This window comes from Perognathus longimembris, chromosome 2 (genome assembly GCF_023159225.1).
Source record: "Perognathus longimembris pacificus isolate PPM17 chromosome 2, ASM2315922v1, whole genome shotgun sequence".
NCBI lineage: Eukaryota > Metazoa > Chordata > Mammalia > Rodentia > Heteromyidae > Perognathus > Perognathus longimembris.
This window is the reverse complement of record NC_063162.1, coordinates 23,393,477-23,420,404: the sequence shown is the minus strand read 5'-3', so window position 1 is coordinate 23,420,404 and position 26,928 is coordinate 23,393,477. Positions and strand designations below refer to the sequence as shown.

The following is a 26,928-nucleotide window of genomic DNA, read 5'->3' as shown; positions in this document are numbered from 1 at the left end:
CCTCCGCGGGAAGCCGGCGAGTGCGCAAGCGCCCGCGACTCCGCTCCGCGAGGAGGGGCAGTGGAGGAGGAGAGGGGCGTGGCTGCTGGGAGTCCGGCGTCGAGGACGCGCTGGGGCGCGCGCCTGTTGGGCCGCGCGCGTCGGAGCCGGGGCTCGGAGTGGAAACCGTAGGCGTAGTGGGGAGGCGTGGAGCATGAAGAGACAGGGGGCCTCCAGCGAACGGAAATTGACGCGGACGTCCTCCGGGAAGACCGGTGCGGAGAGGAAGAAGGTGGCGGGGCTGGGGCCGGGGTCCGGGCGGGGACTGAGGCAGGGGCGGGGGCCCGGCCTGTCAGGGTTCCCACCCGAGGACCTCTCTCCCCCGGCGCCTCACGACCCCTGTTGGAGGCGTGCGGGGCGGGGCGGGCCCGGAGCCGCGGGCGGCGGTGGGGACTCCCCGCGGCCCCGCCCACCGGGGGGGAGAGCCGGTCACCCCCTGGCCGCCGTGGGACCTCCTCACAAGGGGACGCCTGGGCCGTGCGGCGCGGGGTCGGGGATGGGGGTGGGGGGCACCGCTCGGCCCCCTGCAACTATCGCGCTTCTCCAGGAACGCCGGGCTCTTCCAGCCACAAGTTCTCGACAAGTTTTCTTGTATTAGTTTATTCTTTAATTATTATGTGTGTGAACATGTGCACGCGCGCGCGTGAGCCAGCCCTAGAGCTTGAACTGGGAACCTCAATGCTTTTGCTTGTGAGGCTGGAACCCAGCGTCTGGGCACGGGCCCTGAGCTTTTCTGCTCCAGGCTAGCATTCCACCACAGATGTGGGCCACTGGCACCTGGCCATTCAGTATTTTTTTTTTAAACCCAAAATAAGTTACATGCTTAACATACTGAAAAAAACTCAAAAGTGTTTATATGGGGCTGGGGATATAGCCTAGTGGCAAGAGTGCCTGCCTCGGATACACGAGGCCCTAGGTTCGATTCCCCAGCACCACATATACAGAAAACGGCCAGAAGCGGCGCTGTGGCTCAAGTGGCGGAGTGCTAGCCTTGAGCGGGAAGAAGCCAGGGACAGTGCTCAGGCCCTGAGTCCAAGGCCCAGGACTGGCCAAAAAAAAAAAAAGTGTTTATATGATCATTTTCTTGGCTGGGGAGATTACTAAAGATAGACTTTAGGGAGTTGAGTTTCCTAGATAAATAAATACCACTTGGGTTACATCCCCAGCTCTACATTTTACTCTTTAATATCAGTGTATGAATTAGTAATTATTCAGATTTTAGCAAATATTTGAGTGGAGAGAGAGAGAGAAGCAGACACTTATTAAGTATAGAGCTAGGAGCTCACATCTGTAATCCTCCCGACTCAGGAGACCTGAGATCTAGAAGGTCACACACACACACTAAAAAAAAGTCGTAGAAAGTAATGACTGTTTTAATGAGAAACAGCTTTTTAAAGAGGAACATAGGACACCTAAAAAAGAGTTATATGAGTTCCTACTTTGGGAGAGAAAAAAAGCCCGAAAGTGTGGCTTGACATAATCTATGGAAATTGTAGAATTAAAACATGAATCTAGAAAGATTTTGCTAGCTGGGGAAATGTTTTAAGCAACAGCAAGGGTGAAGATTGAAGGAACTTGAGGCACAGACAGAAAAAATATGTGATTTGTTAACGATAATAAGTATTTTTGAATGCCTAGTGGTCATCATATCTTTAATATGGATTACCTCATTTCATCTTCACTACTCTGAGGTAAGAACTAAGATCTACCCCATTTTAACGTGTCTAGGGTCACACAACAAATAAGTGATAAGGCCAGGATTTGAAGTTCATATTTAGCTTTTAAACATAAATTCCTTAAAAGTTTAAACATTAAAGCACTGAGAAACATTCAGTATTTTTAGTTGAAAGTATTGAGCTGAACTGAATGGATCTCAGGTCTGTCATCTAGGAGGCAGAGATCAGGTGGTCATGGTTCAAGGGTAGTTTAGACAAAAGTTTAGAACACCATCTCAACCCATAGTTAGGCACATGGCCTTGTACCTGTCATTCTCTGTGACATAGACCCTCCCTTGAAAATAACCAAGACAGGGAGTGGGCCAGAGGTTGGCTCAAGTGGTAGAGTGCTTATCTAGCAAATGTGAGACCCTGAGTTCAATTCCTAGTATGGCCAAAAGCAGGTAAAAAAATTCACTTGTGATGCAATGATGATGTATATGTTTTAGGAAAATTAAATTGACATTCATTGTACATTTTTCTCAGTTTGATTTCTTATGGATATGTCTATGTCTACTTCATAGTCCAGAGACAGCAATTTTGTTTTGTTTTTGTCAGTCCTGGGGCTTGAACTCGGGGCCTGAGCACTGTCCTTGAGCTTCTCTTGCTCAAGGCTAGCACTCTCGCACTTGAGCCACAGTGCCACTTCTGGCTTTTTCTGTGTATGTGATACTCGAGAATCATGCATGAAAGGCAAGCACTCTACCACTAAGCCACGTTCCTAGCCCCCAGAGACAGCAATTTTATATATTACAATATTTAATGGCCCTGGTCTACATCAGTCTTTATGAATATCTTACTTTCATGAGTCTATTGTTCTCCATGTATTTTAGGAGCAGCAAATGGGTTTCTCATGGAAGTGTGTGTTGATTCAGTTGAATCGGCTGTGAATGCAGAAAGAGGAGGTAAGAGAAATTAGAGAATAAGTGACATTTAGTAACACTTAAAGAGTACGAAGCTGGGAATATGGCCTAGTGGCACGAGTGCTTACCTCGTATACATGAAGCCCTGGGTTTGATTCCCCAACACCACATATGTAGAAAATGGTCAGAAGTGGCGCTGTGGCTCAAGTGGCAGAGTGCTAGCCTTGAGCAAAAAAAAAAAGTCAGGGGCAGTACTCAGCCCCTGAGTTTAAGGCCCAGGACTGGCCAAAAAAGAGTATGAAAATGAACCTTGGTGTCTTCAGGGTTTCTGGCAAAGACTAATATATTCAAACAGCCACACAATGCATATTTTTAGCTTTGCTGGACACATTTCTTCTTTGTCACTTGCCCTTCATTTTCATAAAACTTTAGAAACTAAAATCAGTGGTTGTGGGATAATTTTAAGCAACCTAATACCACTGCAGTCTCTGACAGACAGGTATTGGAATGACAGGTATGTACGACCACAACTAGTTAACTGTATTTACAAAATTATAGGAGACTATTGACAGTCAATAGTACAATGTAGAATGCAGTTGAAATTAAAAGTATTTTTATAATTTCTCTTAGCTAACTTTTAAGGTTTTTCTACATTTGAAAAAAAAGATAAACAGTTTGCTATTTAAGAAGCGTTTTTGAAAGTTGTGTTGAGCAACACTTTTGTTGTTGTTTTTAAATCATAGGTGCTAGTAGGATTGAATTATGTTCTGATTTATTAGAAGGAGGAACTACACCCAGCATGGGTAAGTGTTTATTTTTCACAAATATCTCCTAGGTGTTTTATACTCTGAGGCACTTGATTATCAGTTTTGTAGGGATCTTTTACTACTGTCATGTTAAGGAAATTATACTAATTTGAAATGCCTCCCCGCTGCCTGCCTGCACCTCTCTCTCTCTCTCTCTCTCTCTCTCTCTCACTCACACACACACACACACACACTTTCTCTCTCTTTCTCTGTCTCCCTCTCCCTCTCTTTTTCTTTCTCCCTTCCCTCCCTTCCTTCCTTCTTTTCTATGTGTGTGCGTGTGCATGCGTGCGTGTGTGCATGCCTGTGTGTATGTGTGTGTGCATGCATGCACGTGCGCACACTGGTCCTGGGGCTTGAACTCGGGGCATGGGCACTGTCTCTAAGCTTTTTTGCTCAGGACCAGACTCTACCACCTGAACCACAGCTCCACTTGTGGCTTTTTGGTGGTTAATTGGAGATAAGAGTCTCACTGACTTTCCTGTTTGATCTGGCTTGGAGCTGCAGTCCTCAGATATTAGCCTCCTGAGTAGCTAGAATTATAGGCATGAGCCTGTAATCCCTAGCCTAGCCCTTTTAGTATTTTTATGTTTACATGATAGTATACCTATTATGATTATCTTCCTTTATAGCATACATTAGCTATTCAAGGAGAAATTTTATTGTGACATTTCCACACATATAGTCTAAGCAAACCCCACCACTATCATTCTCTCTCCCTCCCTTCCCCGCCCCCCCCCCTTGCTCTCCCCTGCCTCCAAGCATGCCTGACTTTTGAAGTTTTCTTGCTTGGTTGGTTAGAACTGGCATGGGTACATGACTAGCATATTATTTATAAGTGTTTGATGGTTCTTTCTCTGGCCTTGTAGTTTCTCTGCATGTACACCAAATTCAGCTGAACATTAATGCAGAGTAGATCTGCAGTGTTTTTGTTCTTTTTATTACTTTCTTTTTTTTCTTTTCTGCCAGTCCTGAGCCTTAAACTCAGGGCCTGAGCACTGTCCCTGGCTTCTTTTGGCTCAAGGCTAGCACTCTGCCACTTGAGTCACAGCGCCACTTCTGGCCATTTTCTGCATATGTGGTGCTGGGGATTTGAACCCAGGGCTTCATGTATACGAGGCAAGCACTCTTGCCACTAGGCCATATCCCCAGCCCATGTTCTTTTTGTTACTTTCTTTTGCAAGTTATAGCTACTTTGGACTCTCAACTTTGTCTCTTCAAATCAAGGAATTTTTAGGCTCCACTTAGGAGCCCTATTTTTGGCATTGTGACCTGCAGATTCTCAACGTAATATGTTAGATCAGTAATAGAGCACACTTCACTCATTTCTTTTATGGGTCATTGTCTTTTGTTGTTTGATGTCTGTTTTGTCCATTTTTAGTTATTTAGGAAGGAAAAATAAATCCAGTCCTATTACTCTGTTCTGACCAAATGCAGAAGTCCCTAGGTGAACTTTTGACTCAAAATATGCTAATCTGAGATTGATGATAATATTATATCTCATAGAAGGTTTGTATGTCTAACAGGGCTTCTGATTCTTCTTGTTAAAAGAAAGGAATCCCTAGCTATTCTAAAATTCCTAGACCATATCTGTAAATTTGAGTACAATCAATTTTTTACAATATCAGTCATGATTTATTGCTTGATATTGACATATTGCTGTCCTGTGCAAAATGGGGGTTATTTTAATAAGGAAAAAGAAGAACACTCATTGGATAAACAACTAATAATGGCGTTTGTCATATATCTTGTACTGCTGAGGGTTTCTGAACTAGTGTTTTTCATGTCATATGTAAATATTCTTGTTCATATATCTATATAACATCACAATCACAAATAGATGAGCTTTGCTCTTCCCTTTCCCCTCCTCCTCCCCAGTACTGAAGATGAAATCCAGGCGCCATAGGCTCCAAGGCCCCATAGGCTCCATATATCTCTTTCAAAAAGAGGTTTTGCTAAATATCTTACCCTTCAAAGGGACATAAACTTCATAAATGCTTAACTAAATCCTATTCTTTAGAGGGATGGTAATCAATTAGAAAGGAGAGCTGGGTGTGGTGACACATGCCTATAATTCTACATTCAGGAGTTTGGTATAGACTTCACAGTCAAGTACCACCTGATCTGCATAGCAAATTCTAGGCCAGCCTGGGCTGCATCTTTAAAAGAGAAAAAAATAGAAAGGGGAAACTGGATCTTGGGGCATAACTGGCAGACATTGAGCCTGGTAGTTAATACACTTTCAAATGTCACATATCCGTTAAAGGGTTCTGAGTCATTGGACTTTTGTTGTCAACAAGTGCTTTTAAATTTAATTGTCGTTAATTTTTAAAATTGCTCTTTTTAACCCTTGATTTTCTTTTCCTTTCTTTTATTTTATTTTATTTTACCAGTCCTGGGACTTAAACTCAGGGCCTAGGCACTGTCCCTGAGCTTCTTTTGCTAAGGCTAGCACTCTACCACTTGAGCCACAGCTCCACTTCTGGCCTTTTCTGTTTATGTGGTACGAAGAATTGAACCCAGAGCTTCATGCATGCTAGGCAAGCTCTCTACCACTAAGCCACATTCCCAGCCTTTGATTTTCCTATTACTTGCCTGACACCGTACATAACTTTTTCTTCTCAATCCCCTCCTTTTATGTCATCTTTCTCTGGTTTCCTCCACTAACATTTCCTTTCCTTTTGGAAATATTACATGATAATAGCTGTATATGATTGTAATATTGCACTGAATTCCTAGGGCTTTTAGCTTACATTTGAACTTAAATCTGCTTTCTGTTCGTGTAGGTGTCCTTCAAGTAGTGAAACAGTGTGTTCAGATCCCAGTTTTTGTGATGATTCGGCCACGTGGAGGTGACTTTCTGTATTCAGATCGTGAAATTGAGGTAATGAAGGCTGACATTCGGCTTGCCAAGCTTTATGGTGCTGATGGTTTGGTGTTTGGGGCATTGACTGAAGATGGACACATTGACAAAGAGCTGTGCATGTCCCTTATCGGTAAGACTTTGTATCTGAGATTTATAGGCCTCTAATGATGGTTGTATTTATGTTTTCAATAAAGAAAAACATAATCATTGAATTGACTTTTCAGTTATACCTGCAGACACTTTACTACCCTATCCATTTTAAACAGTTGGTATTTAGGGCTGAGGGTGTGGCTCAAGTGATAGAGCACCTGTGTAGCAGTACAGGGCCCTGAGTTCAAATCCCAGAACTGCCAAGAATAAATATAAATTTGAAAGTTTCCCCAAATAGTAGTTAGATGTTTGTTGTAGATCAGGTTTTAATACTGTTCTTTCAGGGCTAAAGGGAAATTTACCTTGGTCCCTTTAGCCACTGCACCAAACTTCAAAAGCTTTTTTACAGTTGATGACAATAAAAGCTAGAGAGGAGAGAAACAAGCTACCTATATTACTAGGCTAAAGTGCCCCCCTCTCTCTCTCTTTCTCTCTTTTCCAGTCCTGGGGCTTGAACTCAGAGCCTGGGCTCTGTCCATGAGCTGTTTTTGCTCAAGGCTAGCACTCTACCTCTTTAACCGCAGTTCTACTTTGACTTTTTCTGTGTATGTGATACTGAGGAATTGAACTCAGGGCTTCATGCCATGCTAGGCAAACACCCTACCACTAAACCACTAAGCTGGATTCCCAGCCAAAGGTATTTTTTGAAGCTCTTAAAAGAAACAAATGATAGCTATAATGCTGTTCTTATAGGTGCCAGGTCATATAATTTTTATCTGATACTTAACTAAATTTTACATAAAAATTGAAGTTTAATGGAAAGATAGGATTTTGAAATTGTGAAGCTGCTATTTTATTATTACTAACTACTACCTTAAGAGAAAAAAGTAAAAAGTTTCATATATAATGGGGATTTCTATATATAGTAACCAATGATGACCTCTTCATTCATATTGTTATGTAACTTTTTATAGCTATTTGTCGTCCTCTGCCAGTCACTTTCCACCGAGGTGAGTCATTTTTATTTTAGAAGTTCTGTTGAATGGCTTCAGTTTTCTAATTTCACAAGCTGCCACAACCTTTCTCTGGAACACTGTTCCATACTACTTAACTGCTTAGAAAGTAAACCAGTATGTAGAAGTTGTTAACTTTAGAAAGTTAACAATGCTAGCACAATATCTTAGATGTTGGGATGAAAAATTACTTACTTAGAGAAGTATACTTTTCTAAAAATTTTGAAAGCTCAATTATGAAAAGTTGTTAAAAGTCCATGATAGCAAAACATAATAGAGTTTCTGTAAGCATTGCTTTAAGTGCATGTATTCATCCTACTAACAGTCTTGAGATACACTTAAATTGGATCATGTTAGGTTACCTGCATTCCTAAAAAGAATGAATCACTTTGGCCAGTGAATTGGTACATACTGCCTGGTATATATCAGACACAACTGGTCTTGGAGCCAGGAGGTGATGTCATCTTTCTCACATAGAGGGTTCTTTAGGGAAGAGACAGTGGATATATATTAAGAATTGAGCATTTTTAGGAAGGAGGAAAAATATTAAATATTCAGTGAACCAGTTACTTCCAAGTGCTGTTAAATTTCAATGTCCTTAATTTTCTAAGTTATGATACAGAATTACTTTTTATGATTGGAAGCTTATCCAGACTATATAAAGAAATCCTTCCTGTCTGTAAATCAGGTGGTTACAGTTCCCATATACTTTGGCTCAGCCTTGACAAAATTGAAGAACAAGTATCACTTTTGCCATCAGAGGGTACATACCTGCCATTATAAAAAGAAAAGTCCTTAATTAAAAAAAAGATGTTTTTAAGTTGATGATATGCTTGAGAAGTTGTTTAGTGTTTTTCCTCCTTTTAAGTAAGCATTCAGAGATAGATTAAGAGAAATTGAATCTAAGTAACTGAACTCATTTATAGAAATTATAGATAAAAAGTTTGGGTTTTTTGTTTTGTTTTGTTTTTTGGTGTTTTGTTTTGATTTTTTTTGCCAGTCCTGGGCTTGGACTCAGGGCCTGAGCACTGTCTCTGCCTTCTTTTTTGCTCAAGGCTAGCACTCTGCCACTTGAGTCACAGCGCCACTTCTGGCCATTTTCTATATATGTGGTACTGAGGAATCGAACCCAGGGCTTCCTGTATATGAGGCAAGCACTCTTGCCACTAGGCCATATTCCCAGCCCTAGATAAAGAGTTTGGTAGCTGGGTTCTTTTGAAATAGACAAGACAAGAAACTATTCTCTTTGACTTTAGCTTAACAATGCTTTCTATATGGTAGCAATAACACAAAGGTGTTAATGTTGCTCTAAAAGTTGATATCTTAAAATTAGCCACACATCAAAAAGGTTTTTAGTTTATAGACTGGACTTTTCTGTTCTTAAACTAAAAATGAGTTCAAATTTCTATTTTTTCCTCTACTTAATCTCAACAAAATATTTTCATGTTTTGAAATTTATAGAAATTTTACATTGTCCTAGATTCCACTTGTTTTCCAACCATTTATTTAATGAAATAGTATACATCCGTAGTCACTGGTGAGAAAGTGCTGCCACCAACGAAGGGAAAGCCTCTGTGGTAGACTCATCTGCATGCATACACTAAAGTGCAACAAAAGAGATCTGTTCCAGAAGTCTACTAGTATCTAATCTATCCTGAACTTGAACTTTGTCATATAGCAGTGCTGAGAACCAAAGCAGGTCATTTTTTCTCTTTTCGTTTGGTGGCACTGAGGTATTATAACTCAGGAGCTCTCACTTGCTTGGCTTCCTTGCTTAGCTGGTACTCTACCATTTGTATTCTCCTTTTCTACCCAGTGTGGCTGTGATTAATGAATCTCTGGATCTCACCCTCCTTAGTAGTTAGCATTACATACAAGTTTGAGCCACTCTGGCCCAACTTATTTTTTTTTAAGTTACTACACCTATGTGTGCTGATAAAATGATAATACTGCCAGTAGTATGAAAACTGGTGTGCTGGTAAAATGGCTCTTGGGAAAAAAGGAGTGATATTTTGAATTATGATTTCTGTGGTTTAAATTCTTGACTAAGTTTTAAGATGCCCATGGGTTAAAAATGATTTGTAAAATTCCTGAATATTTTATAGTTGGCTCTTGTATAAGCTAAATCTAGCAGAAGGCGCTCTCTTTCTCTCTTCTCTCTATAGATAGTACATTTAGAAAAAATTGCATTAGAAGATTTTTGTTCAAAAAATCAAATCAGTTTTATTTCTTTCAGCTTTTGACATGGTTCCTGATCCAGTGACAGCTTTGGAAACCCTCTTAACCCTGGGATTTGAACGAGTATTGACCAGTGGATGTGATAGTTCGGCACTCGAAGGGTTGCCACTGATAAAACGACTCATAGACCAGGTCCAGCCATTTTGTAATTCTGTTGGCTACTCCTAAAAGTATTCAGCCAAGTTGTGAAACTAAATGTTATTGACTTTGTGATTATTCCTGAGTATTTTTAATTATCAAAGCTCTTTAAGTCAAATTATAAACAATGCCTAATGAGTTGATCTACTTTGGATAAACACGGCAAATTTTCCCTTTTCCATTAGCCTGGCCTCTTTGTAAGCCACATAATTTCATTATAATGCTGTGTATATTTAGAGGGTGCTGTACAAGATTTATAGAGTACTTATCTACAGGCACGTTCAAAACTAAAATTATGTTTTCGTTTTTCTCCATCTGTCAATATATTTTTTTTCTTGTATTAGTTCTGAGAAGATAGCATCATTGGTAAGAGCAGTCAGGGATGACTTTATAATTGCAGCATGTCTATTTTTTCTGACCAGTTCAGAGGCATTCTACGTTAGAGCACCAACATTGAAATAAATGAGCTCTATGTTTGAAACTCAGGTTGAATATTTATTTACTTCATAAAGTTGATTTAGTTACTAATCTTTAAGCTTATATTTTCTTCTATATAAAATTCAAATGAATTTAATTCCCCCTCATAAGCTTTTTCTGAGGCCCAGAAGAGATATACTTAAAAGCTTAAGCACAATGCTTGGTGTAGATCTAGTTGCATGCTAGTTTCTATGTTATTAATACTTTTATTAATAATATTACTTAAGCATTCTCATATTGGCATCTTACTACTTTTTTTTTTTTTTTTTTTTTTTTTTTTGGCCAGTCCTGGGCCTTGGACTCAGGGCCTGAGCACTGTCCCTGGCTTCTCCCGCTCAAGGCTAGCAAAGGCTAGCACTCTGCCTCTTGAGCCACAGCGCCACTTCTGGCCGTTTTCTGTATATGTGGTGCTGGGGAATCGAACCTAGGGCCTCGTGTATCCGAGGCAGGCACTCTTGCCACTAGGCTATATCCCCAGCCCCCATCTTACTACTTTTGATAACCACGAAAATAACTTGTATATAATCTGGTGTGACTTTGCTGTTCTGGAACTTGCTGATTTTTAAAATATATATTTAGTATATTAAATATATATTAAGTATATATTAGTTGCAGAGTATTTATGCTGTGGTGACCAAGGAGTGTTAAGAGTGCACATGTGGGCTGGGGATATAGCCTAGTGGCAAGAGTGCCTGCCTCGGATACACGAGGCCCTAGGTTCGATTCCCCAGCACCACATATACAGAAAACGGCCAGAAGCGGCGCTGTGGCTCAAGTGGCAGAGTGCTAGCCTTGAGCGGGAAGAAGCCAGGGACAGTGCTCAGGCCCGGAGTCCAAGGCCCAGGACTGGCCAAAAAAAAAAAAAAAGAGTGCACATGTATAGTCACTACCATTATAGTCTAACTCATAACAGTTATATTGTAATAGAGTACTGTAGATTAAGAAGGTGCTATGGGGGTACACACTGAAGAGGAAGTAACTCCAGATTTAGGGAAATGGAGGTTGGAAGTAGTTAGGAAAAGCTTTGCAAAAGAAAAGACATCTAAACAGCAATGTTTTACTCATTTGAAGAATCGTTGAACATTACCATGTAAAAGTAGAAGGTCAAGAGAATGAGGGAATTGTTCCTGTAGAACAAATATATGTAAAGGCCTGGGGGGGAAATAAATATTTAGGGGCTGGGAATGTGATTTAGTGGTAGAATGCTTGCTTAGCATGCATGAAGTCCTAGGTTCGATTCCTCAGTACCACATAAACAGAAAAGGCTGGAAATGGCACTGTGGCTCAAGTGGTAGAGCACTACTAGCCTTGAGCACAGAGTGGCTCAGGGGCAGTACCCAGGCACTGGCAAAAAAATAAAAATAAATTAAGTAAATAAATATTTAATCTTTGGTACGCTTGAGGAACCTAAAATGTTGGTAAATGAGGTTTCCAATTTTAAAAGTTTACCCAGATAAGCAGTAGATAATTTATGTACTTTCCATAGCTATGTTGTGCATTTGGAAATTTCTTTGTGTTTACATTTGGTTTTTAGGCCTCAGGCCCAAAGTCCAGTAGTCCCAAATGAAGTCCAGCCACTGCCCCTTATTCCAGATAAAGAGATGGCGAAGGGCAGAGAAAGATTTATTGCATAGCAGTCATGGGAGCATAGCACTTTAGTACATGTCAATAATCTTTAGAGGTACAGATATTGGCTTCAAGTTAAAAAAGGGAGAATTGGGGGATGAGAAAGGTATGCCTAGTTAAAAAAGTCCCAAGTTAAAGGTATGGCCTAGTTGACCATTAGCTCAGTCTCTGGCTCTAGAGGAGTTCTGAAGAAGTTATTACTTTATTACCAGAACAGAATAGGAGCAAGATGACTTCCTGAGTTTTGGACTATTTGCTTTAAGATGATAAGACATTGCCTGTTTGCAAGGCAGTTTGCCTTTCATACAGTTTGCTTATCTGTGAATGTGTTCTTTCTTGGAATCCATGGTAATTGCAAAGTTGACTGCAACAGAGAATAATAGATTAAAGAGCACAGATTCAAAGTTGAGAGTTTTAGTCAATTCACAAGACCCAGAAAAAGCATCTTATAAGTTGCCTCTTAGAGCTTCTGTGTTAATTTTTGGTTGATAGGAAGAGTTGCATTAAGTATTTTCATGTACTGACTTTATGTCTTAAAGTAAGTACCTAGTGTCATAATCTATTAGTTAAAGCATAGGCTTTGGGATTGAAATTTTGGTCTAGATATCAGTTTGCTAGTCATTTTACTCATCTGCAAAATTAAATGATAGCAGCACATATGTTACAAGATGTATTAGTTGGATTTTCATGACACACCACAACTTAAAGGGAGGGATTATTTATTTTGGCCCATGGTTTCGGAAGTCTTAGTGCATAATCCTTGGCTCCATTGCTTATAAATCCTTGGTAATGCAGAGTGTCGTGTGGCAGAGGTTACTCATCTCATGGTGGAGAGAAAGCATAGAGAAGGATAACAGGAAGAGACAAGGGCAAGAAGTAATCCCCTAGAACATATGCCCAGTCACCTACTTCCTCCAGCCAGGCCCCACCTTCCACAGGTGTACCACTTCACAGTAACCTATTCATATTTTGAACCCATCGATTGATTAATCCATGCAGGAAAGCAGAGAGCCCCTTATGATTCAGTCAAAAGGAGCTAAGAACTCTTCTGCTAACAGTCTACCCTATTAACAGTGTGAGCTTATGGGGGACACTTCATATTCAAACCCTAACACCTAAGCTTACTTAAGAAAATTATTGACAGCTGTTTTATCAGTCACTTTGGTCATTTTAGGTAAACATATAATTCTAAATATTTTATGAAAGGTTAAAGTGATATAGTGATGATTGATAGGGTTTATCTTTTCAAAATACCATTTGTCTGTATTTTGGAACACCTTTATTTGGGAGCAATCAGTAAATGTGACCTTTTCTCCCTTCTAAAACCATTTCAGCTATGTAAATAGTAAGTGCTTTTGTTTTATGAATGTTTTGCTTTTACACATTTGAGAATGTGAAGCATTCTTGTTCTACTTAATCTTTCTAACATTATTAAGTTATATGAAATAGCCCCTTCTCTGTTTCATTATTTTATTACTTGCTTTAGCTTTTTTCAGTGTACTTATTGCTATCTAAAATTTTATTAAATATACCTTTTATTGTCTGTGCCATAAATATGTAAACTCCATAAGAATAGGAATTTCTTGTTTACCATGTCAAAAAGGAGAAAATATGGGCTGGGGATATGGCCTAGTGGCAAGAGTGTTTGCCTCGTATACATGAGGCCCTGGGTTCAATTCCCCAGCGCACCACATATACAGAAAATGGCCAGAAGTGGCGCTGTGGCTCAAGTGGCAGAGTGCTAGCCTTGAGCAAAAAGAAGCCAGGGACAGTGCTCAGGCCCTGAGACCAAGCCCCTGGACTAGCCAAAAAAAAAAAAAGGGAAAAAAAATTTCTTCTGCACTCCTATGTTTTGTTCCTAGAGGCCTGAAAAATAAAACTGGCACAAGATACTCACAGGAGAAAGATACAGATCTGAATTGTAAATAGATGAAATATGATTCAAAAAAGGATGGTTAGAATTTGAGGCTTATATACTATGTAAGGATGAAGGGAAAATGACTCCTAGAAAGTTAAATAGGCCCTTAGGAAAACAGATGGAAGAAGAAATACTCATAAGAATTTCAGGGCTGGGAATATGGCCTAGTGGCAAGAGTACTTGCCTCACATACATGAAGCCCTGGGTTCAATTCCCCAGCACCACATATATAGAAAACGGCCAGAAGTGGCGTTGTGGTTCAAGTAGCAGACTGCTAGCCTTGAGCAAAAAGAAGCCAGGACAGTGCTCAGGCCCTGAGTCTAAGACCCAGGACTAGCAAAAAATAATAATAATAATAAATAATAATAATATTTTTATTCTCTATCTTCTAGAATTTCCAGAAATTAAATTAATTTCTATAGTCCCAGTTAAAGTTATGGTTTTTGTTAAATTGGTATGATAAACTAAGGAATGTAAGAATAAAAGATTTGAGTATATTTCTCTTTTCTGCTAAAATCTTTTTTAAATTCAGCATTTTATATACTATTGCATAACAAGTCTGAATTGGAAAATCCAAAAGAAAAAAAATGTGTTATATTTCCTTCTGGATTTTTACATCTTTAAATACTGTTGATGACAATAACTTAAATTCCAAAAGAAAAATGATACTCTTAAGGATACAGGGTCATCACATAAAGACAAGACACTAGAGCAGAGAAGATCTAGAACTAAAAACTGGTAGCTGGGGCTGGGGATATGGCCTAGTGGCAAGAGCGCTTACCTCGTATGCATGAGGCCCTGGGTTCAATTCCCCAGCACCACATATACAGAAAGCGGCCAGAAGTGGCGCTGTGGCTCAAGTGGCAGAGTGCAAGCCAGGGACAGTGCTCACACCCTGAATCCAAGCCCCAGGACTGGCAAAAAAAAAAAACAACTGGTAGCTAATTACAGACAAAACAGATACACACACACACACACACACACACACACACACACACACGTATAACTTTGGATAGAAAGGTTCTGTGCTGGACATCTTTCCCAAAACTCTGTTTCCAAGTAGATAAGATCTATTAAAACTTAGATATCAGGGCTGGGAATATGGCTTAGAGGTAGAGTGCTTGCCTAGCATCCATGAAGCCCTGGGTTCGATTCCTCTGTACTACATAAATAAAAAAAGCCATAAGTGGCACTGTGGCTCAAGTGGTAGAGTGCTAGCCTTGAGCAAAAGAGGCTCAGGGACAGTGCTCAGGCAACCCCAAGATTGGTAATACATATATATGTTGTATTTTTAAATTTTTAAAATCATTTCTAACTGCCTTATCTCCATTAAGAGAAAGATAATAAAATTTGCTTTTCTTTTTCTTTTTTCAGGCAAAAGGCAGGATTGTGGTAATGCCAGGTATTTATCTCTCATTTATTAGCATAATACTGAACTACAGTTAGAGAGCAAAGGAGACAGGAAAACATGAGGAAAAGTACTAGGACATGAGAAAAATAATCTTAGGAGAACTGTGCTGGAATTTACAATTTGATTAGCTCAGAAGAGCTGAGGAGGAAGTAGATTCGGATTGGAGTTTCTCCATGTTTGTTTTCCCACAGCATAAAATATGAGCTTGCCAAAAAGAAAATATGAGCTTAGATGTTTATCTTTGCTGAGGCACACCAAGTTTAATGCCTTACTGTGTTAAAGAATATACATGTATATTTTTGGATGATTATAATAAGTACATAATGACTCATTAGAAATGAACTGAACAATTTTTAAATTGGATGAGGTGAGCTGGAATCAGAATGAGACAAATATAAAAGCAATCTTAATTTTTTTCTATTTTCTCGAACATTAAAAGTAGCAAGTAACCTAATAGTCATATGCTCATTTCCTAGATTTATCATTTTGCCACATTTGTCTCATATTTTTAATCCAAAAGTATTTAAAATTTTATCTTTATGCATCTCCAAAAATGTAAGGCAATTTTACTATAATCACTATATTATTTTTATTAAAATAAACACTAATTCCTTTAATAATAATTTAATACCCACTCTATATGTGTTCTTCTCCAGTTGTCGCCAAAAGATTTTTCATAGTTGATGTGTGCAACAAAGAAGCAAAGCAGGGGCTGGGGATATGGCCTAGTGGCGAGAGAGCTTGCCATGTATACACGAGGCCCTGGGTTCGATTCCCCAGCACCACATATACAGAAAACGGCCAGAAGTGGCGCTGTGGCTCAGGTGGTAGAGTGCTAGCCTTGAGCAAAAAGGAAGCCAAGGACGGTGCTCAGGTCCTGAGTTCAAGCCCCAGGACAGGCCAAAAAAAATAAAAAATAAAAATAAAACAAGCAAAGCAGGCATTTTGCCAGGCTCACTCCTGTAATCCTAGCTACTCAAGAGGCTGAAACCTGAGGATCATGGTTTGAAACCAATCCAGGCAGGAAAGTCCATGAGACTTTAGAGATCAGCTAAGCAATTAAGCACCAAAAAAGCCAGAATTGGAGCTGTGGCTCAAGCTGTAGAGTCTAAGCCTTGAGCACAAACGCTCAGGGATAGCACCCAGGCCCTCAGTTCAAGCCCTAGGACTGGCATGTACACACATACACACACACACACACACATAGAGCATTTATATGGTTATTTTTCTTAGTGTCTTTAAATATAGAAGTTTTACTTTTTCTGTTTCTTACTTAGAAGAATGACATTTTAAAAGTTTGGACCCCTTACTCTGGAAAATGACAGACTCTGAAGATTTATTAGATTTTATTTTGGTTAGCTTGTTACTCCGACCTCTATTTTCTATAAACTAGTAGCTAGATCATATGGTTTGACTAAATTCTACTTCCATGTGTAGGTAAGTAAAATGTGTGACTCTATGTTACCTCATGAGATCACATCAAAGGCAGTTAGTTTCTAGTTCATCTCACTATTACTGATGCCAGCACTGACTACGGTTCATAATGGTGATAGCCAAACAAAGGCCAGCTTTTTAAAAGAGGCTAAGCACATGGATATTGTTAGAAATAGGACTCTGACTTGTAGTAAATCTTTGAAATATGAGCAAATATTATCTATCAAATTGAAACTATAGAGTAATCAAGGAGTATTAAAGGAATAGAATCTTGATGCCTTTGAGACTAAATAATACCCGAGGTAAACAATTAATGACTTTTTTTCTTTTGATATGGCCCTAGGACTTGAACTCAAGGCCTGGCTGGGTACTGTCCCTGAACTTTTTTGTGCTCAAGGCTCTATGACTTGAGCCACAGCTCTACTTCCAGCTTTTTTTGGTAGTTAATTGGAGATAATAGTCCCACAGACTTATCTTCCCTGGCTGGCTTTGAACTGTTATCCTCAGACCTCAGCCTCCTGAGTAGCTAGGATTACAGGGGTGAGCCATCAGTGCCTGCTAACAATAGTTTCTGTTTGTGTATGTGTGTGCCTGTGTGTGTGTGTGCACGCATGCCAGCCCTAGGGCTTGAACTCAAGGCCTGGGTACTGTCCCTGAGCTTTTGTGCTCAAGATTTATGCCCTACCACTTGAGCCACAGTTCCACTTCTGCTTTTTTGTGGTTAATTGTAGATCAGAGTCCTCAGATCTCAGCCTTTTGGGTAGCTAGGATTACAGGCATGAGCCACCAGTACCCAGCCAGTTGTTCACTTTTTTTTTTTTCTGCTAGTCCTGGGGCTTGAACTTGGGGCCTGGTTGCTGTCCCTGAGCCTCTCTTTGTTCAAGGCTAGCACTCTTAACACCTAAGCCACAGTGCCACCTCCGTTTTTTTCTGTTTTTGTGGTGCTGAGGAATCGAATCCAGGGCTTCATGCATGCTAAGCAAGCACTCTACCACTAAGCCACATTCCCAGCCCAGTTGTTCACTTTTAACAGTGTCTTTCCTTAATAATAAGTTGCCTACTAATCCAAGGCATCACTTGGAATTCAGATTTATAGAAGAAACTATTTCCTGAAGAAGCTGACATTCCTATTGATCATGCTTGGCACAAATAGGCAAAAGTATTTGTGCCAAGCAAGTGTTAGTTGCATGTCAATCATATTTAGTAAATGTATATAAAATATGGTAGATGTGAAAATAAAGTAGTCCTGCTTGAAGAGCTCTCAGACTAGATTTCTATTTAAATTATTGCAATTTCATGTAAATAAGTACCAACAAGCAAAAAACCCTACGTAAGTCTATCTGAATGAATAGTCAGGATTGAGAAATAAAGATAGTTATATTAATTGCCTTCTAAGAGATTTTTATAATGAAGCTTATAGCATATTTAAGCTCTGGTTTCTGTAAAGAGAGAAATATTGAGAGCTGGACAAGGTGGCGCTTGCCAGTAATCCCAGCTATTTGGGAGGCTCAGGCAGGAAGATCATGAGTTCAAGGGCCAGCCTTGGCAGCACAGCAAGACCATATCTCAAAAACATAAAATAGATTTGGGCACTGACAGCTCATGCCTATAATTCTAGCTATTCAAGAGGCTGAGATCTGGAGAACTGATGTTTGATACCAGGTAAAGTTTGCTAGACTCCATCTCCAAAATAGCCAGCAAAAAGCCATGCTGGAGTGTAGCTTATTTAAATTGTGGAACATCAGCCTAGCAAGTGTGAGGCCCTGAGTTCAAATCCTAGTACCGTAGGTAAGTAGGTAGGTAGATATATAGATGATTGATACGTATGTACATAGACAGATGATTGGTACATAGATAGGCAGGCAGACAGATGATTGATATGTATATAGACAGATAAATGGTTAATACATGCATAGACAGATAGGCAAGCAGACAGACAGACAGAATAGAGGAATATTGCACTAGTTGATCTTTGAGGTCATTTTTAATTGTCAACCTACATTATTTTATGTTTGCAAAATAATGTTGCCTATATACCAAAGTTGTTGATAACTGAGTAACGTGTTTCAGTACCCAGGTATTTTATTAGAAGAAATTAATATACTTGTTCCTTAATCCTTATAATAGACTCATGAGGTATTCACTATTTTTTATTAGTGAAAAGTTGAAGCATGGGGACTGGGAATATGGCCTAGTGGTAAAGTGTTTGCCTCATATACATGAAGCCCTGGGTTCAATTCCTCAGCACCACATATATAGAAAAGGCCAGAAGTGGTGCTGTGGCTCAAGTGGCAGAGTGTTAGCCTCAAGCCAAAAGAAGCCAGGGACAGTGCTCAGACCCTGAGTTCAAGGCCCATGACTGGCAAAAAAAAAAAAAGTTGAAGCATAACAGATTTAATCATTTATCTCATATCACACAAGCTATTTAGAAATACAGTAGTGAAAACCAAGATTCAAATCTAAATCTTCATTTCAGCGTATAGTCTATTTGTTTTTTAAGTAAACAGTCTTATTGGATAGCCCAAGTTGGCCTTGATTTTAAGATTTTCCTGTTTCAGTCTCAAGTATGTACTACCACACATCGTTTGTTCTTTTTTTTTTTTTTTGGGGGGGGGGGGCAGTCCTGGGCCTTGGACTCAGGGCCTGAGCACTGTCCCTGGCTTCCTTTTGCTCAAGGCTAGCACTCTGCCACTTGAGCCACAGCGCCACTTCTGGCCATTTTCTGTATATGTGGTGCTGGGGAATCGAACCCAGGGCCTCATGTATACGAGGCAAGCTCTCTTGCCACTAGGCCATATCCCCAGCCCCACATAGTTTGTTCTTTCTCCTTAGGATTAAACATTATGACTAGTGCCAACAACAACAACAGAAAAGAACTGTTGAGTTTCAAAGAGAATAATTAAAAAGTAGTTATTTCAGCAACATTCTGAATAACAAGGTACAAAATACATGATTAATGTCATCTAAAAATAGGTGTTCAATATATCTTCTATATTAGGAGATAAGGATATAAAGATGAATAAACCAGTTTTATATTTATAACAACTGATACCAATTCAGAATGATTATCATATAAGGCAAACTAAAGATTGTATATAAAACAAATGTCAACATAAATGAAGTACTTGGTTGTGTGAATTCCTGTTTTTGGTGGTATGGGGTTTGAACTCTGCCTTATGGTTGGTGGACAAATGATTTATCACGTGAATGAACCCTTTTAGCTTTATTTGTTTGTTTGTCTGTCTGTTTGTTTTTAGTAGGATATTAAGGGTTTTGTCCAGGCTAGCTTCAGGTCAGGATCCTACTACCTATGCCTCTTGCATAACTGGGATTATGTCAGGCATGTTACCAACATGCCTGGTTTGTTGGTTCAAATGAAGTCTTGCTAATATTTTGCCTATGCTTGCCTTGAACCTCCCAATTTCTACATCAGGTTACAGTATATATGACTATATTCAGTCATTGTGCTGTTTTGATAAAAACCACCTTCTTCTGTGAAAGAAAACAGAAGTTGATGTTTTTGTGAATAAATTGTAACCACTGCTTGTCCCCATTCTAACAGTCAGTTCTTTTCAAACCAAGGTTGGAAAGAACCTTTCAGATTCTCTTTCAGATATGTCTCTGAGATGCTTTTGCAGGCTTTTCCTCAAACTGGCCCTTGACTTTCATTTTTAATTGGATTTTGCTTAAATTGGAAGGAGATCACAGATGAAAGATTGAATAATTTTCATTATTTAAGAATAGTTTTCTGAGCCTGACTCCCATGGCTCACGCCAGTTATCCTAGCTACCCAGGAGGCTGAGATATGAGGATTGCAGTTCAGAGCCAGCCTGGGCAGAAAAGTCCATGAGACTCTTATCTCCACTTAACCACCAGAAAACCAGAAGTGGCATTGTGGCACAAGTGGTAGAGCACTAGCCTTGAGCTGAAAAGCTCAGGGACAGTGCCCAGGCCCAGAGCTCAAGCTCCACCACCAAACGAGGAAAGAAAAAAAAAAGAATAGTTTCCTATGGCTATTTTGTTTGTCTTAATTTAAAGTCAGTAATGTATAGCCCTTTTTTTGTGGTATTTGGGGTTTAAACTTTGGGACTTGCGCACAAGGCAGAGCACTTTTGCCACTCACTGAGCCATGCTTCCACTCTTATTTTCTGCTGGTTATTTTTGACATTACTTCCTTCCCAGTTACATGCCTGGGCAAGTCCTTTCTGTGTTAGGCTTTCCATTGTAGTAGGTACTACCCACCACATCTAGCTCTCTGTTAAGGAATCTTGGGAACATTTTCTGCTCAGGCTGGCCTCAAACTTCCATTCTCCCACAACAGCCTCTCAAGGAGTTAGGGTCAACAGTACCCAGCTAGTAATATGTAGCAACAAATCAAATGCATATAAGAGATTCTGTCATACAGGTACAATGTCCTTATCAGTCCTCTAAACTCTGCTGTATAGACTTTTAAATTATTTCCTGATCCCATTCTAAGGGAGAGAATAATTCAATTTTTTTAAAAATTCAGAATGGAGATTTTAAGTAGATGAGCAGTTATTCTTACTGAAGTTTTATCCAGCCTTTTTCTTTCTCTTCATGTGTTACTTGTTCTTTTCAACAGGAGGTGGCATAACAGACAGAAATCTGCAAAGGATCCTTGAGGGTTCAGGTGCTACAGAATTCCACTGTTCTGCTCGGTCTTCCAGAGACTCTGGAATGAAGTTTCGGTAAAAATATATTCTTTGATTCATACAAGAAGGGATGAGCGAATCTTTACTTCTTTTAATTTTTTGTTTTTTTGGTTTGTTTTTTTATTTTTGGCCAGTCCTGGGCCTTGGACTCAGGGCCCGAGCACCATCCCTGGCTTCTTCCCGCTCAAGGCTAGCACTCTGCCACTTGAGCCACAGCGCCGCTTCTGGCCGTTTTCTGTATATGTGGTGCTGGGGAATCGAACCTAGGGCCTCGTGTATCCGAGGCAGGCACTCTTGCCACTAGGCTATATCCCCAGCCCCTACTTCTTTTAATTTTTTAATTGTTATTATAAAGGTGATGCACAGAGAATCTTATTTAAATAAGAAAACTTAAGTTACCACAATGCCATAATTCGTGAGTATTGTTATTAGTATCTAGGTACTGTAGTCATTTTTTCGGGTTGCAATGGTTCTTTTTTTTTGGCCAGTCCTGGGCCTTGAACTCAGGGCCTAAGCACTGTCCCTGGCTTCTTCCCGCTCAAGGCTAGCACTCTGCCACTTGAGCCACAGTGCCGCTTCTGGCCGTTTTCTGTATATGTGGTGCTGGGGAATCGAACCTAGGGCCTCGGGTATACAGAGGCAGGCACTCTTGCCACTAGGCTATATCCCCAGCCCCATGAAATGGTTCTTATTCTGTGGTAAATAAGTAGAGTCTTCTGAATATAGATACGTGTTTACATATTCCCAGTTTAAACTTGCCAGTCATTGCCACCACCAAGGCTAAATATGGTCAGTGATGCTTCTATAGACTTTGTTCATTCAGTAGAACTGATTGCCTAACTACAGCATTGTTGAACATAGGGCAGTTAATAATAAACTACCAGCTTTTACTAAACTTCAGACTAGTCACAATAACAATTTCCTTTTCCCCTAGGCTTTTTTTTAGCAAAGCTAATAACATATAAGGTTGGAAGAGTTCTAGCCATTTTCATAGCCCCTACCATTAATATTTAGTCAGTATTGCCTCACTTTTGCTCTCTAAAGTCATTTTGAAATTACATAACAGTTGTGGAATTCAATTTTTCTTTTAAAACTTGAGAGAATTCCTATAATTTAATAGTTGAGTATTTCTGTTGTGTAAAAAAAAAAAAGAGCCTTAAAATTTACATTTCCAGATATAAAATCAACTGTACTGCCTGATACATTCAGCTATCAGATATTTCAAATAATTGCTTATTAAGATTATGGGATGTAGTAGTCCAGAATGTTCAACCTTTCCTTATTCTTACAGCATAAAACAGTCTGTAGGAGGGCTTATTTAACAGCTTATGTAATTATCTGCTCATTTGTTTCTGTACTGCAGAAATTCATCTGTTGTTATGGGAGCCTCACTTACTAATTCAGAATATTCTCTGAAGGTAACAGATGTAACCAAAGTAAGGACTTTGAATGCTATTGCAAAGAATATCCTGGTTTAGTGATATCTCTCCAGGAGACGTGGATATTGCACAATGAAGGCAGAAGTGTAAACAACAGTTCACTGTGACACAGCTTTAGTCTTCTCTTACTAAGACAATCGGTCTTTGAGTTTCACTTGGTCATGGAGAGTGTTTCTGAGAAGAAAAGAAATTGCAACAGATAAGGTCGCTTTGCTTAGTCTTGCCAGCCACTGTCAACATCATCATGATTAAATGCAGTCTGTGCTTCTGCCACAGAGAGGGGCTTCCTTTTCAATGGATTGACTGATGAACTGAGAAAATCGAACTGCAAGATCTAAATGCAGAGTATGGTTTCAGGGTCAATTCAGTAGTAGGATTTTGTCTTTTCATTTGTAAAATAAAAAATTTCATTCTGTTATACAGTCTCTTATTGTTATACTGGGTATAGTCTGGCAAAGTATGATGGGAAGAATATTTCATTTTGCTTTTATCTGTAATATCTCTCTTTGATGTGCTCATTGGATATGTTGCTTTGGAAAGGGTACAAAAATCAGAGTGAACTAGTACAGCATAAAATTCCTAGTCTTGGGCATTTTTTAGGCTTCTGTGTTGTCAGAAGCTATGATCAACTGTGCTGACAACACAAGTGCAAAAAATCTAAGTATCAGGTAATCTACTCCAAACCAACAAATGTTTTTATCCAAGCTATTTTAGTTTGGGCATAGTCTTTATTGGAGCTCTAATACAATTAGGAAATTACTCATTTCTAATCTAGGACTTGCTGTCAAGGTTTCTTAGCAACCTTCATAAGGGCTATTAACTCCTAAAGCTGTACATATATCAATTGCAAAAGATTGTCTTTGAGGGGAAAAAAAAAATCTTACTCGTAAGTCTCTTGGCTTTGACTGAGTTCAAAAATGTGTAACTCGGGCTGGGAATATGGCCTAGTGGCAAGAGTGCTTGCCTCATATACATGAAACCCTGGGTTCAATTCCCCAGCACCACATATATAGAAAACGGCCAGCAGAGGCGCTGTGGCTCAGGTGGCAGCCTTGAGCGGGAAGAAGCCAGGGACAGTGCTCAGGCCCTAAGTCCAAAGCCCAGGACTGGCAAAAAAAAAAAATGTGTAACTCAAGTCTTGCTTAAGTCAATCAGAGTACAGTCTTACAGAATGTACTTTACACCTTGAAATTGCTCAAAAGACAATCATTACTTTTGTGAGGATAGGACACCTATAAATGAGTCCTTTGTTTGCTGGTCATTTTTCAACTTGTTCTCAAAGGTCCCTTTATAGGCTAAAAAGAAACAAAATCTCTTATGTAAACAACATAGTTTTGTCTCATGTCAAAAGTCATAATTAGGAAAATGGCATATTTTACTTAACTAAGCTCAGATTTATATACCTCGCATTGTACTTGCTGTTAGATGGCTGCACCTTCATAATTCAAAGTAGTTAAGATTAATAATTATGGGTTAAGATATTCCTAAGTAAAATAGGGCTTTTATAATATCAAGCTTCTTTTGTAAATTACCACTCAACTATGTCCCCAAACAACTGAGCTAACTGCTAATAAAAGCACTCCCCAAATTACTACATACTGTGTAAATATACAGATACATGTTTTACAGTGGTCTTGATAGAAGCCTTAAAGATATTTGTTTAGCAAATTTTCTTGGACCTGCTAATTTATTTTTTATCATTTTTGTAGAGTTGATATACAGAGGGGCACAGTTACATGATTCATTTAATGAGTACAATTCTTTTTGAACCATGTCTCCCCTTCCATCGCTCTTTCCCAGTCTTTTCCTCCCATTCCCACTCATAAAATATCCGGTTCATTTTCCATGGTGTCTAGTGAGTATCGTTGTATTTGTTCATCCTTGTTCTACCTTTTATGTGCCCTCCTTTACCCTCCTAAATACAAAATAACAAACAAGACTGTCCTACTAGTTTAGTCATTTCCATGATTTCAATTTACATTACTGTCTATAGTAATAATAGTCCAACCATAAATTATAATAGTCATTTGCTAATATATGAAACATTTATAGTACAAAGATCAACATATGATAAAATAGTACTTTTCCTTACCCAGATTAAACAATAACAATAGGTCAGCTTTGGCCAGGCATCATGGTATATACCATTCAGAAATATCAAGTCCCAAGCTAGTCTGGGCTACCCAGAAAGACCCTGTCTCAAAAAACAAAATCTAGCTTTATCATAGCAGTAAGTTGTTTTGATCAGAAACTTTTTCTGGGTCGGTGCCTGCCACTGTGGCCCACGCTGGCCACGGCTGCTGCGTCGGACCCCTGGGCCTCGCGCCAGGCACAGGACACACTGAGGGTCAGACAAGCACTGGGTGCCAAGGATCACTTGTAGAGTTGAAGACAGCCCTGTCCCCCAGGAGGATGGCCGAATGGGGCCACATCAGAGCTGTAAATGGAAGCATGGAGATTGTCTTAGGAGCTGCTGGCAAAAAGGCGACTGAAGCCTGAATCTCTGAGGATTAAGATTCACATAAGACAATGTCAGACTGACAGTGAAGGAGCCCCCCTCCTCCAAGTCTGAGGAAGCCAGTGAGTCCAGGTTGGGGAGCCCAGAGGGACAGAGCCTGGAGAGTTTCCTCTCACAGGGAGAAGGCTTCGAGCAGGGGACAGTGACCCACTGGAAAATCCAGACAGGAGGGACAGCCCAAGTATGTGCTAAGTCAGGAAGAAACTATTCTGAACTCAAACCTTATACTTCAAAGGGATTTTATAGAAGGTAAGGTGCATTCCTGTGGCATTTGTGGTAAAAGCTTCCTGTTCAGTTCAGATCTAGTTAAGACATCAAACCTCTCACACTGGGGAGAAGCCTTACCCACGCAATCCACGTGGGAAAGGTTTCGGTCAGATGTCGCCCCTCGCTGATCACCAGAGTGTCCACACAAGAGACAGACTGTATGTGTGTGATGTGTGTGGGAAAGACTTCACTCACTATGCCAGCTTGATTAAGCATGAGCAGGTTCACGCAGGAGAAAAGCCGTTCAAGTGTTCGCAGTGTGGACAAGTGTTTTGCCATAGTTCCGACCTGCTCCGGCACCAGGGGATTCACACCAGAGAGCAGCCTTTTGAATGCAAAGAGTGTGGGAAAGGCTTCAGAGCTCCTTGCTTATCCGCCACTAGAGAATTCACACCAGAGAAAGACCCTATGAGTGCAACGAGTGTGGGAAGTCCTTCATCTGGAGCTCCAGCCTTATTCTCCATTACCAGATCCACACCGAGGTGAGGCAGTAGAGTGCAGAGACTGCGAGAAGGCCTTCTGCCACTGCTCAGACCTCATCGAGCACCAGAGGATCCACACTGGGGAGAGACCTTTTGAGTGTTACGAGTGTGGAAAGGCCTTTATTCAGAGCTCAAAGCTTATTCAGCATCAGAGAATCCATACCGGAGAACAGCCGTATGTGTGCAATGAGTGTGGCAAGCGTTTTAGCCAAACATCCAGCTTTACCCAGCATCAGAGAATCCATACAGGGGAGAAACTATGAGTGTAACGAATGTGGGAAGGCCTGCCTTTCTGAGTTCCTACCTTATCCAACACCAGAAAATCCATGCTGGTGAGCAGGTGTATGAATGTAAGGAGCATGGGAAGGCTTTTTTGCAGAAAGCCCACCTCACGGAGCATCAGAAGATCCACACTGGGGATAGACCTTTGGAGTGCAAAGACTGTGGGAAGGCCTTCATCCAAAGCTCCAAGCTGATCGAGCATCAGATCTTCCACACGGGAAAGAAGCCCTATGCATGCAGTTACTGTGGGAAGGGCTTCATACAGAGGTCCAGCTTCCTTCAGCACCAGAAGATGCACACGGAAGAGAGGCTCTAGGAGTGCACTGCGCGGCCCCCACCCCAGCCTTTGTCCAACAGGAAAGGCTTCCCCTAGGCGAGGCTGCCTTGCATTTGAGTCACAGATCCAGAGGCTCTTGTGGGCAGCTTAGAAGGCAGCCACTCCTCAAGCCAGGGATTTGGTTGGGAACCGGGTGGGCTCAGCCTGCCCCCAGGGCCGGCGCAAGGGACCAGTTAGCTTACCTTGAGCTGAAATGTGAGGCTAGGGGTTTGCAAGAACAGGTTTTTAGATTTTATTCACAATGACAGAGCACTCAAGTTGAATGCTGCAAGGCAGAACTGTATTTATTCTTCCTG

At 40.3% G+C, this 26,928-nt stretch overlaps 2 protein-coding genes and 1 pseudogene across 6 annotated transcripts in view; 2 read left to right on the top strand and 1 right to left on the bottom strand.

Moving 5' to 3' along the window:
- Positions 1-16,999, bottom strand: part of LOC125346174 (cytochrome c oxidase assembly protein COX15 homolog) — a 34,508-nt gene extending 17,509 nt beyond the window's left edge. For 2 of the 3 annotated variants that reach the window (XR_007209878.1, XM_048338494.1), the window contains exon 1: positions 16,385-16,999. Coding sequence is in view for 1 of the 3 variants with exons in the window: in XM_048338494.1 (XP_048194451.1) it covers positions 16,385-16,412 (28 nt within the window). In the remaining 2 variants the exon portion in view is untranslated. Of the gene's footprint in view, positions 1-14,750; positions 14,970-16,384 lie in introns of those variants that run through there. The other variant, XM_048338496.1, reaches the window with a different exon arrangement.
- Positions 110-23,165, top strand: Cutc (cutC copper transporter). Of its 3 annotated transcripts, none has more exons than XM_048338497.1 (9): positions 110-254; positions 2,588-2,659; positions 3,361-3,420; positions 6,210-6,419; positions 7,354-7,389; positions 9,629-9,762; positions 15,164-15,191; positions 21,238-21,343; positions 22,671-23,165. In XM_048338497.1, the coding sequence occupies exons 1-9, from the start codon at positions 194-196 to the stop codon at positions 22,783-22,785; spliced, it is 822 nt and encodes a 273-aa protein (XP_048194454.1). In that variant the 5' UTR covers positions 110-193; the 3' UTR covers positions 22,786-23,165. The 3 variants fall into 3 exon arrangements, with proteins under 3 accessions (XP_048194454.1, XP_048194455.1, XP_048194456.1); XM_048338499.1 differs by having other exon boundaries at positions 146-271; XM_048338498.1 differs by lacking the exon at positions 7,354-7,389.
- Positions 23,166-23,367: 202 nt separating this feature from the next.
- Positions 23,368-26,668, top strand: LOC125343831 (annotated as a pseudogene).
- Positions 26,669-26,928: the final 260 nt, after the last annotated feature.

Bases quoted from the DNA above. Each gene is read 5' to 3' on its own strand.
- Cutc (XM_048338497.1), top strand. From the start codon at position 194: ATGAAGAGACAGGGGGCCTCCAGCGAACGGAAATTGACGCGGACGTCC. The intron at 6,420-7,353 runs GTAAGACTTTGT...AACTTTTTATAG, and splicing joins GCTGTGCATGTCCCTTATCG to CTATTTGTCGTCCTCTGCCA. The intron at 9,763-15,163 runs GTCCAGCCATTT...TTCTTTTTTCAG, and splicing joins TAAAACGACTCATAGACCAG to GCAAAAGGCAGGATTGTGGT.